Genomic DNA, 16348 nt, shown 5'->3' with positions numbered 1-16348 from the left:
CCCAGCGTTTCCCAAACGCGGTCCTGGGGTCCCCAAGGGGTGCGCGTTTTGCCCTAGCACTCCACAGCTGATTCCAATACTCCCAGCTTGATGATTAGTTGATTATTTGAATCAGCTGTGTAGTGCTAGGGCAAAAACTCCCAAAACGTGGCCCGAGTTTGGGAAACCCTGCCCTAGGCTAATACTAGCCTATTAGGATGACTTGGTTCTATCGGTTTAATGCCAACCGCTGAACTCTGGTTTTCACTAATTACTTGTCCCAGGTGACCATTATGAATCTAATAGCAAAACTAATGTTTCTAAATTAGTATTTGAATGTAACATGCTACAGTCTGTCAATTACACTGTGGTAATCAACTTTCCATCTTTCTTATCCCCTGTGTCGTCATTGAAGACATGTCACAATCATTGACGGAAAAAGTCCATGTATTCCTCAGATAATTACAACATAGATGTCCTGTAATTGTTCCATGTATACACGCACCTCTACATTACCCACCATGTATGTTGTTCACTAACACGTCTAAAAGCTACGTATTGCACCTTTTAGTTGCCTGAAGTCTAGCTTCAATGTTTGTGTGTGTATTTACAACCATCTGGCATCATCCACTTCCTTTGGACTATAGTAGCACAGTAAAATGCTTACAAAGGAGGGGAAAAAGAAACAAGTGATAATATAAGCCGAATAGTAACAAGAAATGTGTTCAGATGAATAATTGACACTATTAGTTGTGTGTAATAGCCTTGCATGCAGTCAAGAAAAAACATTGCATGCCAACTGACTTTGAAAGTCCCACGTTGCAGTGCTGCTGAGAGACTCATGCAGAGGCCAAAACTTTACAGTGGAGCACGGAGGACATCTTGTGGTTCAACTCGGGTACTGCCCATGTGTGCGCACATCATGGGGAGTCCCTTTTAGTATTAGCTCTTTAGCCCAGCGTTTCCCAAACGCGGTCCTTGGGTCCCCAAGGGGTGCGCATTTTGCCCTAGCACTCCACAGCTGATTCCAATACTCCCAGCTTGATGATTAGTTGATTATTTGAATCAGCTGTGTAGTGCTAGGGCAAAAACTCCCAAAACGTGGCCCGAGTTTGGGAAACCCTGCTTTAGGCTAATACTAGCCTATTAGGATGACTTGGTTCTATCGCTTTAATGCCAACCGCTGAACTCTGGTTTTCACTAATTACTTGTCCCAGGTGACCATTATGAATCTAATAGCAAAACAAATGTTAACTAATTTGCTCTTTGAATGTAACATGCTAGAGTCTGTCAATTACACTGTGGAATCCCATTTCCATCTTTCTTATCCCCTGTGTCGTCATTGAAGACATGTCACAATCATTGACGGAAAAGGTCCATGTACTCCTCAGATAATTACAACATAGATGTCCTGTAATTGTTCCATGTATACACGCACCTCTACATTACCCACCATGTCTGTTGTTCACTAACACGTCTAAAAGCTACGTATTGCACCTTTTAGTTGCCTGGAGTCTAGCTTCAATGTTTGTGTGTGTATATACAACCATCTGGCATCATCCACTTCCTTTGGACTATAGTAGCACAGTAAAATGCTTACAAAGGAGGGGAAAAAGAAACAAGTGATAATATAAGCCGAATAGTAACAAGAAATGTGTTCAGATGAATAATTGACACTATTAGTTGTGTGTAATAGCCTTGCATGCAGTCAAGAAAAAACATTGCATGCCAACTGACTTTGAAAGTCCCACGTTGCAGTGCTGCTGAGAGACTCATGCAGAGGCCAAAACTTTACAGTGGAGCACGGAGGACATCTTGTGGTTCAACTTGGGTACTGCCCATGTGTGTGCACATCATAGGGAGTCCCTTTTAGTATTAGCTCTTTAGCCCAGCGTTTCCCAAACGCGGTCCTTGGGTCCCCAAGGGGTGCGCATTTTGCCCTAGCACTCCACAGCTGATTCCAATACTCCCAGCTTGATGATGAGTTGATTATTTGCATCAGCTGTGTAGTGCTAGGGCAAAAACTCCCAAAACGTGGCCCGAGTTTGGGAAACCCTGCTTTAGGCTAATACTAGCCTATTAGGATGACTTGGTTCTATCGCTTTAATGCCAACCGCTGAACTCTGGTTTTCACTAATTACTTGTCCCAGGTGACCATTATGAATCTAATAGCAAAACAAATGTTAACTAATTTGCTCTTTGAATGTAACATGCTACAGTCTGTCAATTACACTGTGGAATCCCATTTCCATCTTTCTTATCCCCTGTGTCGTCATTGAAGACATGTCACAATCATTGACGGAAAAAGTCCATGTATTCCTCAGATAATTACAACATAGATGTCCTGTAATTGTTCCATGTATACACACACCTCTACATTACCCACCATGTATGTTGTTCACTAACACGTCTAAAAGCTACGTATTGCACCTTTTAGTTGCCTGAAGTCTAGCTTCAATGTTTGTGTGTGTATATACAACCATCTGGCATCATCCACTTCCTTTGGACTATAGTAGCACAGTAAAATGCTTACAAAGGAGGGGAAAAAGAAACAAGTGATAATATAAGCCGAATAGTAACAAGAAATGTGTTCAGATGAATAATTGACACTATTAGTTGTGTGTAATAGCCTTGCATGCAGTCAAGAAAAAACATTGCATGCCAACTGACTTTGAAAGTCCCATATTGCAGTGCTGCTGAGAGACTCATGCAGAGGCCAAAACTTTACAGTGGAGCACGGAGGACATCTTGTGGTTCAACTCGGGTACTGCCCATGTGTGCGCACATCATAGGGAGTCCCTTTTAGTATTAGCTCTTTAGCCCAGCGTTTCCCAAACGCGGTCCTGGGGTCCCCAAGGGGTGCGCGTTTTGCCCTAGCACTCCACAGCTGATTCTAATACTCCCAGCTTGATGATGAGTTGATTATTTGAATCAGCTGTGTAGTGCTAGGGCAAACACTCCCAAAACGTGGCCCGAGTTTGGTAAATCCTGCTTTAGGCTAATACTAGCCTATTAGGATGACTTGGTTCTATCGCTTTAATGCCAACCGCTGAACTCTGGTTTTCACTAATTACTTGTCCCAGGTGACCATTATAAATCTAATAGCAAAACAAATGTTTCTAAATTGCTCTTTGAATGTAACATGCTACAGTCTGTCAATTACACTGTGGAATTCACATTTCCATCTTTCTTATCCCCTGTGTCGTCATTGAAGACATGTCACAATCATTGACGGAAAAGGTCCATGTACTCCTCAGATAATTACAACATAGATGTCCTGTAATTGTTCCATGTATACACGCACCTCTACATTACCCACCATGTCTGTTGTTCACTAACACGTCTAAAAGCTACGTATTGCACCTTTTAGTTGCCTGAAGTCTAGCTTCAATGTTTGTGAGTGTATTTACAACCATCTGGCATCATCCACTTCCTTTGGACTATAGTAGCACAGTAAAATGCTTTACAAAGGAGGGGAAAAAGAAACGAGTGATAATATAGGCTGAATAGTAACAAGAATGTGTTCAGATGAATAATTGACATTATTAGTTGTGTGTAATAGCCTTGCATGCAGTCAAGAAAAAACATAGCATGCCAACTGACTTTGAAAGTCCCATATTGCAGTGCTGCTGAGAGGCTCATGCAGAGGCCAAAACTTTACAGTGGAGCACGGAGGACATCTTGTGGTTCAACTCGGGTACTGCCCATGTGTGCGCACATCATTGGGAGTCCCTTTTAGTATTAGCTCTTTAGCCCAGCGTTTCCCAAACGCGGTCCTGGGGTCCCCAAGGGGTGCGCGTTTTGCCCTAGCACTCGACAGCTGATTCTAATACTCCCAGCTTGATGATGAGTTGATTATTTGCATCAGCTGTGTAGTGCTAGGGCAAAACACTCCCAAAACGTGGCCGAGTTTGGGAAACCCTGCTTTAGGCTAATACTAGCCTATTAGGATGACTTGGTTCTATCGCTTTAATGCCAACCGCTGAACTCTGGTTTTCACTAATTACTTGTCCCAGGTGACCATTATGAATCTAATAGCAAAACAAATGTTTCTAAATTGCTCTTTGAATGTAACATGCTACAGTCTGTCAATTACACTGTGGAAATCACATTTCCATCTTTTCTTATCCCCTGTGTCGTCATTGAAGACATGTCACAATCATTGACGGAAAAAGTCCATGTATTCCTCAGATAATTACAACATAGATGTCCTGTAATGGTTCCATGTATACACGCACCTCTACATTACCCACCATGTATGTTGTTCACTAACACGTCTAAAAGCTACGTATTGCACCTTTTAGTTGCCTGAAGTCTAGCTTCAATGTTTGTGTGTGTATATACAACCATCTGGCGTCATCCACTTCCTTTGGACTATAGTAGCACAGTAAAATGCTTTACAAAGGAGGGGAAAAAGAAACGAGTGATAATATAGGCTGAATAGTAACAAGAATTGTGTTCAGATGAATAATTGACATTATTAGTTGTGTGTAATAGCCTTGCATGCAGTCAAGAAAAAACATTGCATGCCAACTGACTTTGAAAGTCCCATGTTGCAGTGCTGCTGAGAGACTCATGCAGAGGCCAAAACTTTACAGTGGAGCACGGAGGACATCTTGTTGTTCAACTCGGGTACTGCCCATGTGTGCGCACATCATGGGGAGTCCCTTTTAGTATTAGCTCTTTAGCCCAGCGTTTCCCAAACGTGGTCCTGGGGTCCCCAAGGGGTGCGCGTTTTGCCCTGGCACTCCACAGCTGATTCTAATACTCCCAGCTTGATGATGAGTTGATTATTTGAATCAGCTGTGTAGTGCTAGGGCAAACACTCCCAAAACGTGGCCCGAGTTTGGTAAATCCTGCTTTAGGCTAATACTAGCCTATTAGGATGACTTGGTTCTATCGCTTTAATGCCAACCGCTGAACTCTGGTTTTCACTAATTACTTGTCCCAGGTGACCATTATGAATCTATTAGCAAAACAAATGTTTCTAAATTGCTCTTTGAATGTAACATGCTACAGTCTTTCAATTACACTGTGGAAATCACATTTCCATCTTTCTTATCCCCTGTGTCGTCATTGAAGACATGTCACAATCATTGACAGAAAAAGTCCATTTATTCCTCAGATAATTACAACATAGATGTCCTGTAATTGTTCCATGTATACACGCACCTCTACATTACCCACCATGTATGTTGTTCACTAACACGTCTAAAAGCTACGTATTGCACCTTTTAGTTGCCTGAAGTCTAGCTTCAATGTTTGTGTGTGTATATACAACCATCTGGCATCATCCACTTCCTTTGGACTATAGTAGCACAGTAAAATGCTTTACAAAGGAGGGGAAAAAGAAACAAGTGATAATATAGGCCGAAGAGTAACAAGAATTGTGTTCAGATTAATAATTGACACTATTAGTTGTGTGTAATAATAGCCTTGCATGCAGTCCAGAAACATTTTCATACTGGCCCCCCGTGGGAAACGAACCCGCAACCCTGGCGTTGCAAGCGCTGTGCTCTACCAACTGAGCTACAGGGGACTATATGGATGATGCGACCTTGACCGGAAATGACCTGTAGGCCAAAAGGGCTACGTTCATATATATATATATATATATATATATACATTCATTCATATTATTCACCACCTTTTTATTCTTGCCATTATCATTCTCATCATTAGGGTATAGTCCAATGATGGAGCATCCATTCACTCCATCCGTGTCCTACCGATTCAGGAAGTCAACTCAAAATGACTATCCGCTCATTAGACGACAAAAGGCATTTCTTTCCAATCAAACCCAACAGACTGCCTTTTTGATTCATTTATTTACACCCTTTGTCAAATGGTGCCATTTTACATTGCCTTCACCTGGAATGGAGCCCGACAAACATGGGTTACTATTCAGCGCGCAAAGACACCAAAAAAGGCGCGCTAAACCCCTACGTTGGAACGGGCAGGGGAAATGATACAATGTAGCCGCTCTCCGAGCCGGCGCGCGCCGCCCATTAAACAATGATACAATGTAACCGCGGTCGTACAATGTAACGCAGCCTACCTACGCATTCATTCGGTGGCGATGGAATTGCTTTTTTTACTGACAGAGTGGGTGGCTCTTAAAAGAGCCTTTGGGTTAGTTTAGCAGTCCAAATGCGCTGTTTACTTGGAGCTGGTGTACTTGGTTACGGCCTTGGTGCCCTCGGACACGGCGTGTTTGGCAAGTTCACCGGGGAGCAGCAGGCGCACTGCGGTCTGGATCTCCCTGGAGGTGATGGTAGAACGCTTGTTGTAGTGGGCCAGGCGAGAGGACTCTCCGGCGATACGCTCGAAGATGTCGTTCACGAAGGAGTTCATGATTCCCATGGCCTTGGAGGAGATGCCGGTGTCGGGGTGGACCTGCTTCAGGACTTTGTACACGTAGATTGCGTAACTCTCCTTCCTGGACTTTCTGCGCTTCTTGCCGCCCTTCCCTGCGGTCTTGGTGACGGCTTTCTTGGAGCCCTTCTTGGGTGCTGACTTTGCTGGCTCGGGCATGATGATGTCTCGTTGCTTCTCAGAAACGAATGAGGGGGTGAAGGGCGCTTACCCGTCTTATGAAGAGGAAGCTAAGCAAAGTCAGCGGCCGTAGACACTCCCCTGCTTGCTCCCTCCCTCCCTCCCTCCCTCCTTCCCTCCTCTCTATAGCCTATGCTCTGTGACCGATGGGGAATTGTGTGTTTCAAAAGGGGGGCTTTAATAGGTGTCCAAATGGCACGATTGTTGTGCCAAATAATGCTGGTGATAGAATTGCCCACTTTGGCACCGTCAGACATAGGGCTCCCATTTTGGACTGTGTGTGTGTGTGCGCGCTGTCCCCCTCTTTTCGAGCCACGTCTACCGACTCGTGGTGGCTTTATGTTGTCCAAATTCCACTATTGCTTGACCCAAAATAATAACGTTCTTACACTTTGCCACTGTCAGATATAGGCCTCCCTCTGTGCGCTAAAACTGGACGGGACATTAGAATCCTCTAATTAATACTCCCTGTCCACTCGAAGTGGCTCATACTTTCTTACTAAATAGCATACTAAAAAAAATATTATATATATAACACTATATGGAATGGGCCCATTTGAAGCGGATGTGGGTGGCTCTTAAAAGAGCCTTTGGGTTCGAGTCGGGGTGTTGAGGTTCCGAAGAGAGTGGGTTTAACCGCCGAAACCGTACAGGGTGCGTCCCTGACGTTTCAGAGCGTAGACCACGTCCATGGCGGAAACGGTCTTCCTCTTGGCGTGCTCGGTGTAGGTGACTGCGTCACGGATCACGTTCTCCAGGAACACCTTCAGGACACCGCGGGTGTCCTCGTAGATCAGACCGGAAATACGCTTCACGCCGCCGCGGGCAGCCAGACGGCGGATAGCGGGTTTGGTGATTCCCTGGATGTTATCGCGGAGAACTTTGCGGTGACGCTTGGCGCCTCCTTTTCCGAGTCCCTTGCCGCCTTTGCCTCTTCCGTACATGGTGTGTTCGCTAGTTGAGTTCAAGTGAATGAATGACTTCAGCGCCGGTGCGCGGTGCGCTATTATCTGCGTTTGGTCGACCTGATTGAGGCCGGCGGCACAGAAAGCGCGCCTCTGTTATATGTTCGGAGGCATTGCAAAGGGGAGGGCGCTCGTTCTAGGGGACTAGGGAGTCGAAAGCAACTAACGTGCGCAGGAAACATAGTCAAATACTGATATAGGCTATGTGGAACACAAGGCCAAACTGTGACAGCTGGGAGATCAGCTATTACACTGTGTCCCTCTCCTCATATTGTTGTTGTTGTTGTTGTTGTTGTTGCACCTGATTCTATTATTTAGGTGACAGGTTGTTCAATCAGCTGTGGCTGTCCAGGCCTACAAGAAAAATGGGTCCTGTTGGGGGTAGGCTACTCTACCGCTGGAGTTGGGAAACACTGAACTAGTAGGATCAGTCTGTTTAGCTATGGAAGGACGTGTCGTATTGACTGTCATTAATAACATCGCTCTTCTTCTTTCTTCCCTAGACAGCACTCGGCCTGACAGTAAGGGGGCCAAGAGGACCTGGGGTGCGGATGGGAGGGGTGGTGATCCCTCTGCAAGCTGGAGCATTTAGAAAATAGTTGTCATCATCCTTATGCCTAATGTGTGTTGCAGCCAAACAGCACACACTGTTTGTGTGACTCCCTGACATTACGCTATGATGTAAGCACATTTGGGAATGTCTTCTATTTTGTTGCATAAAGACGACCGTATGCATAAACGGTGAGGCCGAGAGTGGCGTACCTTTACACACACACCCACCCACCCACACACACACACACACACACACACACACACACACACACACACACACACACACACACACACACACACACACACACTCACACAATGAAGGGATTGATTTCCTACCCAAACAGAGGTGATAGTGATGTGCCAATATTGTATGGTACCTTTCTTTGCAAACCAATAATAAAGCTTCTTATAATGGGGATTATTGTTATGATGTTGATCATTTGTATTCCCGCAGGATAGCCTCAGATGTGTCGTCAAAGGACGGCCACAGAAAGAAGGCCCATCTCAACTGTTCATTTCAAAAGGGACAAATTGGAGGGGGGCACTGATGCCATAAGGGCCCAAGAGCACAGACTGCCACTTTATCATTCAGGGCAGTTTAACATCTCAGATGTGACTAGCTTTCATAGGACAACTTATTGTTGCCATAATTGTCACTTACCTGTACTTACTGGCTGCCGGCCCTCGGTGGAGTATATCGAGGAACAGAGGGTGCCTTTTAGGATAAGGACTAACAAGGTTTTGACTAGGTGGGATACAGCTACGACCGGAAGTGACTTTTCCCTAGCGGGTTAGGCGAATTAGGCTAGAGTGCAGATACTTGACATGTACAGTACAACAACAAATCACAGAGGGCCTGTTACCGCACCCTATAGCCTTGAAAATAATAATATAATAACATATCGTAATAATAATAATATATAATACAGCTCATCAACAGCTCATCAAAAAGGTGAAAATAGTATTTCCACTGAAATGTCAAACTTGATAATTGCTAACCCGTTAGCTAACATTTTGACACCACCAAAAATCACCTAACATTGATGGCTTGATCACAAGATAACACTGTTGAAGGTAATGCATTATTTAAACGCTGTTGAATATGCCGAGAATACGGCGTCCCACGCTACGTTTCCTCGTCCTCTTTTTTGTGTCATACTACCTTTAGCTAGTAGGTAGCTAGCTAACATAAGGGCGCTTGTGCTAGCTAGGTTACTTTCTAAGCTAAGCTAACGTTAGCTAATTTAGGTTTGTCTGCCCATGTGTATTAGCGCGAACTAGTGTCGTAGTAAATATATAATGTTATAGCTTGGTCTGACTAAAATCTTGTGCATGACCCATCTTGTGTTGGGCCTTTGTATTTAATACAATGCACAAGAGACTTCTATCTTGTCAGCCTTATCAGCAGGTGGCTATGGACAACACCCACGCCATAGGTCTCTCAGTTCTTCCAACTCACGAGTTCTTGCTCTGAGGACACACACACACACACCCACACACACACACACACACACATCATCACTGATAAACACACACACACACACACACACACACACACCACTGATAAACACACACACACACACACACACCACTGTTAAACACACACAAACACACACACACACAAAAACCCCCTTCTCTTAGGCTGAACATCTGAAGACAGAGAACCCGACTCAGAGCCAATGCAACAGTGACACTAGCCTGAGGTGACCTCGCCCAACTCATCAGGACCAATCAGAAGATCAGAACCACTAGAATCAACCTACTTTATTTTATTGTATAAAATGTCAGCACACAAATGTTTAGGGCTCTCTCAGATATCTCCCTACGAGATTGACGGACGGGTCCGTGCACGCTATTTACAGATATCTTTACCTCTGAATAAACTGCCTTATATTATACAATTATCCACCTTGTCCGAAAGTCTCTACTTGGTCTCCGTTCTCCAGTAAACTTGTGATCATCAACACTAGCTAGTAGCGTATCAACCGTGTGTCAGCCCAAGACATTTGCACGCCAAAAGACAGGAAGTGATCAACCAGTGTCCCAGTGTTGAAGACATGAAAGACAGATAGCCTGCTCTGTTTAGAAGCCTCTCAGGTGAGTCGGCAGGCAAAAAAAGAAAATGCCAAATGATGTCTTCACTATGACAAACCTCTTTGTTATGAGCCTTGCTTGATGATATTTCAGTATTTGTCTTTCAGATCAATGAACAATTCCACAGGCTCACCGCAAAGCATCTTGAGGCAAGGTTTATGCAGGACACCCCTAAGTTGCTGTCCTTATTCCATTCCAAGGGAGGAGTACTTTCAGACAGATTGCGGGTCATGCTGGATGGTAAAGTATCCTCAGGAAAAATGCACTGTTTTGTATTTAGCTGGCTGATGTTCGGTGCTGCAATTTAAGCCACGGGCCCCGCTGTGCTATTGTACACCTTTTGCTAATATAGGATACTTGGGTTGGTGATTTCATAGATTTCACATGCACAGATTGAATCCAATGAGATCAGTGATTTTATTCTATATCAGGGTCATGATGTGAGTTCAGTGAGGAATTATTGTTCAGCTTTACTGGAGGTGGCCTCATTAAAGACTACCGTGTGGGGGCAATAAAGCATTTTCATCCATGAATATTCGATCACGTGTGTGTGTGTGTGTGTGAGAGAGGGAGAGAATGTTCACTGCAATCTGATAACAAATAAGGGCATGTCGTAATCCAGGTGGAATAAAATGTGTTCCCCACATTGACAGAATGTCTGTATTTGTGTGTTATTTATTTTACAGGAAGCTGAGGGGGGTCATTTCCTGCAAGACCTTGCGCAACATGTAAATCAAATCTATGCGATCAACAAGGAGGGTGCCGTGGCGAGTGATGGTCCAGAGGAGGTAGGCGTCATCCTTAAGTGATCACCGGTCTGAGTTTTGCAAAGGCTTCTGCCATTCTTCTTGGCATGACATACAGTGAGGGGAAAAAAGTATTTGATCCCCTGCTGATTCTGTACGTTTGCCCACTGACAAAGAAATGATCAGTCTATCATTTGAATGGTAGGTTTATTTGAACAGTGAAAGACAGAATAACAGCAAAAACTTCCAGAAATGTCCAAAATGTTATAAATTGATTAGCATTTTAATGAGGGAAATAAGTATTTGACCCCCTCTCAATCAGAAAGATGTCTGGCTCCCAGGTGTCTTTTATACGGTAACGAGCTGAGATTAGGAGCACACTCATAAAGGGAATGCTCCTAATCTCAGCGTGTTACCTGTATAAAAGACACCGGTCCACAGAAGCAATCAATCAATCAGATTCCATACTCTCCGCCGTGGCCAAGACCAAAGACCTCTCCAAGGATGTCAGGGACAAGATACTTATTTCCCTCATTAAAATGCAAATGAATTTATAACATTTTTGACATGCGTTTTTTCTGGATTGTTTTGTTGTTATTCTGTCTCTCACTGTTCAAATAAACCTACCATTACAATTATAGACTGATCATGTCTTTGTCAGTGGGCAAACGTACAAAATCAGCAGGGGATCAAATACTTTTTCCCCTCACTGTATGCTCTGAATCTCAGCCACCCCTAAAAGCCGGAGTACACGTTCAAGGCATTTCAGAAAGTGTTTGTGGAGCTGGACTGCTCAAAGCTCACAGTCAAGATGACAGGCCTCAAGAACAAATGACTGTCTTAAGCAGAATGCCAGGCCAGAGGACAATTGTCATAGACTGAATGTCAGGGTTACTTTGTAACAACTTTGTTAAACGCTGAGGTGCCTTTTGGAACTCTTCTCTCCCTTCATTTTTTCTGGTAGCAGGTCAGGAACGGTGTCCTCTACCACAGGCCCGCTTGTTGTTGGTGAAGCCGCCTGGGGCTGGGAATCTGTGCTGGGACCAACCTCTCCCTGGGATGTCACCGGGCGGGGCTCGAGCACATTCCTTGATCTGGACCCCGTCCCATGCCCGTGGCGGTCATCTAGCTAAAGTTGGTAAGACACGTTTATTCTGCAAGTGTGTTTTAAAGTCCTGCCACGGTATTTTCCTTGTGTTTTTGTATACAAGATACAAATAGTGTTTTTAATGAGATGTCATTGTAAAATCTCAATGTCCCTTTTGTTCCCATCAGTTGCGGTTTGAAATGTCCATTTTTAATCCGTTGTATACGTACCATTTTGAGGTTTCATCAAGGTACACACCTTTTACCACTGGTATTTTGACAATTCTACCATCAATCAATCAATCAATGAAGTGGATCTATAAAGCCCTTTTTACATCAACAGATGTCACAAAGTGCTATGCAGAAACCCAGCCTAAAACCCCAAACGGCAAGCGATGCAGATGAAGAAACGCGGTGGCTAGGAAGAACTCCCTAGAAAGGCACAAACCTAGAGAACAACCAGGCTCTGAGGGGTGCCCAGTGCCCTTCTGCCTGTGCTGGGTGGAGATTACAACAGTACGTGGCCATTAAGGGCACATTTCTCTCCAAGATGTTCAAACGTTCATAGAAGACCAGCAGGGTCAAATAATAAGCACAGTGGTTGTAGAGGTTGCAACAGGTCAGTCGGTACAGTCGGTACATCAGGAGTAAATGTCACTTGGCTTTTCATAGGTGGCCATTTAGAGGTTGAAATAGCAGCAGGTGCGGTACAGATTTCTATTGGGAACTGTTGAAAAAAGGCACACCTACAACATTAATGGGTTAAAGGAAAAATGACCAAAGTAATATAGGTGGCATCCATCAGCAGTGCTCGTGAACAGAGAAATGTTATAGGAACAAACGAGTAAAAGTGTTTAGATTATTGGGGTTGTTCAATGTTTTGGCATTGTAGTTTGAAAAATATCCCACAGTGCAAACACGAGCTATTTGAGCCTCCATTTCCGTAGGTATCCATGGTTACTATGAGAATATTCTGTTCCCGTGACGTCTATGGGGTTGAAGCTCCATTGTATCTCTCAGTAAGTAATGGTTCTGCCCACAGAGATCCTATACTAGTTAGTGTTGTAGTTCCTATTTCTACGGTTTTGCCTACCTGCAGCAATCAGGATTTACCTGCAGTGTTGATTGCAAATCCGTAATTTCTCATCTCATAATAACAGATGTTTTGCAAACCGTTGATGTTTAAATAAATGGATTCCCGGTGTCCGGATACCTTTTCTCTTAAGGGATCTGATTGAGTGAATCCAAAGTAAAAATGTGAACATTTTTCTGACTTGGTCTAAATACATAATAGGATGAATCATTCAGGTAAAATAACACAATGTCTATTTGAGTTGAATCAACGTAATATAATCCTTTTTTACCTCTATCATCTTTACTCTATGTATTGGACCACATCTAAACAACTTACTCAAGCTTATCTACTCATAAAAACAAGCAAAAAGATCTACTCAATAATATGACGTGTGCTTTTGTTGACTGTAATAGCTTGAGTACATTCCACAAAGTCATTTTTTACAGTTTTAAAGACACGTTTGTTGTGGTGATGCACTTTTTCTTTGACGTTGAACTTGCATTGAAAAGACAAATCCATTTCGTTACAACCCTTTTGTAGTATGACTTAGGAATATTTGTTGATGATCCTAATGTCTATGCTTGAATAGTGATTGGTTGTTGGTGAAATATTGCTGAGAACCCATCGTTTCCTGCCCTTTTTTCACTATTGAGCAATTTTGAAACATTTGTTTTGCTATTGGATTCCTAATGGTGACCTAGGACAAGTAATTAGTGAAAACCAGAGTTCAGCAGTTGCCATTAAAGCGATCGAACCAAGTCATCCTAATAGGCTAGTATTAGCCTAAAGCAGGGTTTCCCAAACTCGGGGCACGTTTTGGGAGTTTTTGCCCTAGCACTACACAGCTGCTTCAAATAATCAACTCATCATCATCAAGCTGGAGTATTAGAATCAGCTGTGGAGTGCTAGGGCAAAACGCAAAACGCGCACCCCTTGGGGACCCCAGGACCGCGTTTGGGAAACGCTGGCCTAAAGAGCAAATACTGAAAGTGAATCACCATGATGTGCAGTACCCACATTTAACCACAAGATGGCCTCCGTGCTCCACTGTAAAGTTTTGTTCTATGCTTGAGTCTCTCAGCAGCACTGCAACATGGGACTTTCAAAGTAAGTTGGCATGCAATGTTTTTTTTGGACTGCATGCAAGGCTATTATTACACACAACTAATAGTGTCAATTATTCATCTGAACACAATTCTTGTTACTATTTGGCCTATATTATCACTCGTTTCTTTTCCCCCTCCTTTGTAAAGCATTTTACTGTGCCACTATAGTTCAAAGGAAGTGGATGATGCCAGAGTATATACACACACACACACAAACATTGAAGCTAGACTTCAGGCAACTAAAAGGTGCAATACGTAGCTTTTAGACGTGTTAGTGAACAACATACATGGTGGCTAATGTAGAGGTGCCTGTATACATGGAACAATTGTGCCTTTTTGATGGAAATATGGAGGTGGCTCTTAAAAGAGCCTTTGGGGGATTTTCGAGTTCAGGTCATCCTCATTTATGCGCGCTCTCCGCGAATACGGCGGGCCAGCTGGATGTCCTTGGGCATGATGGTCACCCGCTTGGCGTGGATGGCGCACAGGTTGGTGTCCTCGAACAGGCCGACCAGGTAAGCCTCGCTAGCCTCCTGCAGGTCCATCACGGCGGAGCTCTGGAAGCGCAGGTCGGTCTTGAAGTCCTGGGCGATTTCTCTCACCAGGCACTGTAAGGGCAGCTTGCGGATGAACAGTTCAGTGGACTTCTGGTAATGACGGATCTCTCTCAGAACCACGGTGCCGGGCCTGTAACGGTGAGTCTTCTTCACACCGCCGGTGGCCGGGGCGCTCTTGCGAGCAGCCTTAGTGGCGAGCTGCTTCCTGGGGGCTTTGCCACCGGTGGAATTGCGAGCGGTTTGCTTGGTTCTGGCCATGGCGCGTCTCTGCATTTCGAGGCTATATTCCCGACTGTCAGTGTGCTTTTGCCAGCGCGCAGTGTGTAGTTGTGTACTATTGGCCTCGTTTGCGATAACAGGCTAGCATTAAAATATAACACAAGATTTCACTCTTGACTTTGACGACTATTATTGCGCTCAAAGGGCCAGCAGTGTGCTATTGTACGCACGCGCTTAGTGTACTATTGTTTTTGGCGCATATTGACATTTAACATGATTTAGTAGACGCTCTTATCCAGAGCGACTTACAGTTAGTGCATACATTATTCTTTTCTTTTTTCATACTGTCCCCCCGTGGGAATGAAACCCACAACCCTGGCGTTGCAAACGCCATGCTCTATCAACTGAGCTACATCCCTGCCGGCCATTCCCTCCCCTACCCTGGACGAGGCTGGGCCAATTGTGCGCCGCTCATGAGTCTCCAGGTCGCGGCCGGCTGCAACAGAGCCTGGATTCGAACCAGGATCTCTAGTGGCACAGTTAGACTTAGACCACTGCGCCACTCAGGAGCTACAGCGGTAGGGGAGGGAATGGCCGGCAGGGAGGTAGCTCAGTTGGTAGAGCATGGCGTTTGCAACGCCAGGGTTGTGGGTTCGATTCCCACGGGGGGCCAGTATGAAAAAAATAAGAATAATGTATGCACTAACTGTAAGTCGCTCTGGATAAGAGCGTCTGCTAAATAATGTAAAATGTAAATGTTGTTCTGTCACCGTGGAGACACACACATACACAGTTTATGGGCTGCCTCATTCTAGTTCTGCCTGGTAAAAAAAAGTATAAACGTTTGGAAATGTGTGTTACTTGTGCTTAGTTATTTATTATTTTATTTCATAAGTACTTGAATTTACCTGAATTATTTTAATTTAAGCTATTTTGTAATTCATTTTCATTTATTTAATTAATTGGATGAACTATAATTTGCCTAAAGATGATTATTTTGTATTTTTGTCTGTCTGATTGTTGTCTTGTGTTAAAAAATAAACTCAAGTAACTCAACAGTGAGTAGTTTTTTCACCAAGTACTTTTTTACTCTTACTCAAGTAATTATTTGGATGACTACTTTTTACTTTTACTTGAGTCATATTATTCTGAGGTAACAGTATTTTTACTTGAGTACAATTTTTGGCTACTCTACCCACCTCTGTATGTATATAAGCCAAGCTTACCTCCCGCCAGAGAGACACATCCTCAACCTCTGACTCTGAATGCATTCAACCGTGCTGAATACAGCAACGCATGCGCGGAGCCTTCCTGATTTGGCCATGCGACTTTGACTATTGTAGATAATCCATTTGGATTGATGCCTTTTATTTCAACGCCTCAGGCAAGTAAAACGTGCAATACGTAGCTTTTA

At 44.0% G+C, this 16348-nt stretch overlaps 3 protein-coding genes and 1 long non-coding RNA gene across 4 annotated transcripts; 1 reads left to right on the top strand and 3 right to left on the bottom strand.

Moving 5' to 3' along the window:
- Positions 1 to 6138: 6138 nt before the first annotated feature.
- On the bottom strand, positions 6139 to 6513 carry LOC123484895 (histone H2B). Its single transcript, XM_045215619.1, has one exon. The coding sequence runs from the start codon at positions 6511 to 6513 to the stop codon at positions 6139 to 6141; it is 375 nt and encodes a 124-aa protein (XP_045071554.1).
- Positions 6514 to 7166: 653 nt separating this feature from the next.
- Positions 7167 to 7478, bottom strand: LOC123484894 (histone H4-like). Its single transcript, XM_045215618.1, has one exon. The coding sequence runs from the start codon at positions 7476 to 7478 to the stop codon at positions 7167 to 7169; it is 312 nt and encodes a 103-aa protein (XP_045071553.1).
- Positions 7479 to 10078: 2600 nt separating this feature from the next.
- LOC123484896 lies at positions 10079 to 11914 on the top strand. Its single transcript, XR_006658772.1, has 3 exons — positions 10079 to 10385; positions 10832 to 10933; positions 11859 to 11914. It is a non-coding gene; the product is annotated as an uncharacterized LOC123484896 (long non-coding RNA).
- A 2625-nt stretch (positions 11915 to 14539) lies between these two features.
- LOC121563506 (histone H3-like) lies at positions 14540 to 14973 on the bottom strand. The gene has a single exon (XM_045215617.1). The coding sequence runs from the start codon at positions 14971 to 14973 to the stop codon at positions 14563 to 14565; it is 411 nt and encodes a 136-aa protein (XP_045071552.1). The 3' UTR covers positions 14540 to 14562.
- Between the last annotated feature and the right edge of the window lie 1375 nt (positions 14974 to 16348).

Source organism: Coregonus clupeaformis, unplaced genomic scaffold (genome assembly GCF_020615455.1).
Source record: "Coregonus clupeaformis isolate EN_2021a unplaced genomic scaffold, ASM2061545v1 scaf0484, whole genome shotgun sequence".
Taxonomy (NCBI): domain Eukaryota; kingdom Metazoa; phylum Chordata; class Actinopteri; order Salmoniformes; family Salmonidae; genus Coregonus; species Coregonus clupeaformis.
This window is presented reverse-complemented; position numbering and strand designations above follow the sequence as displayed.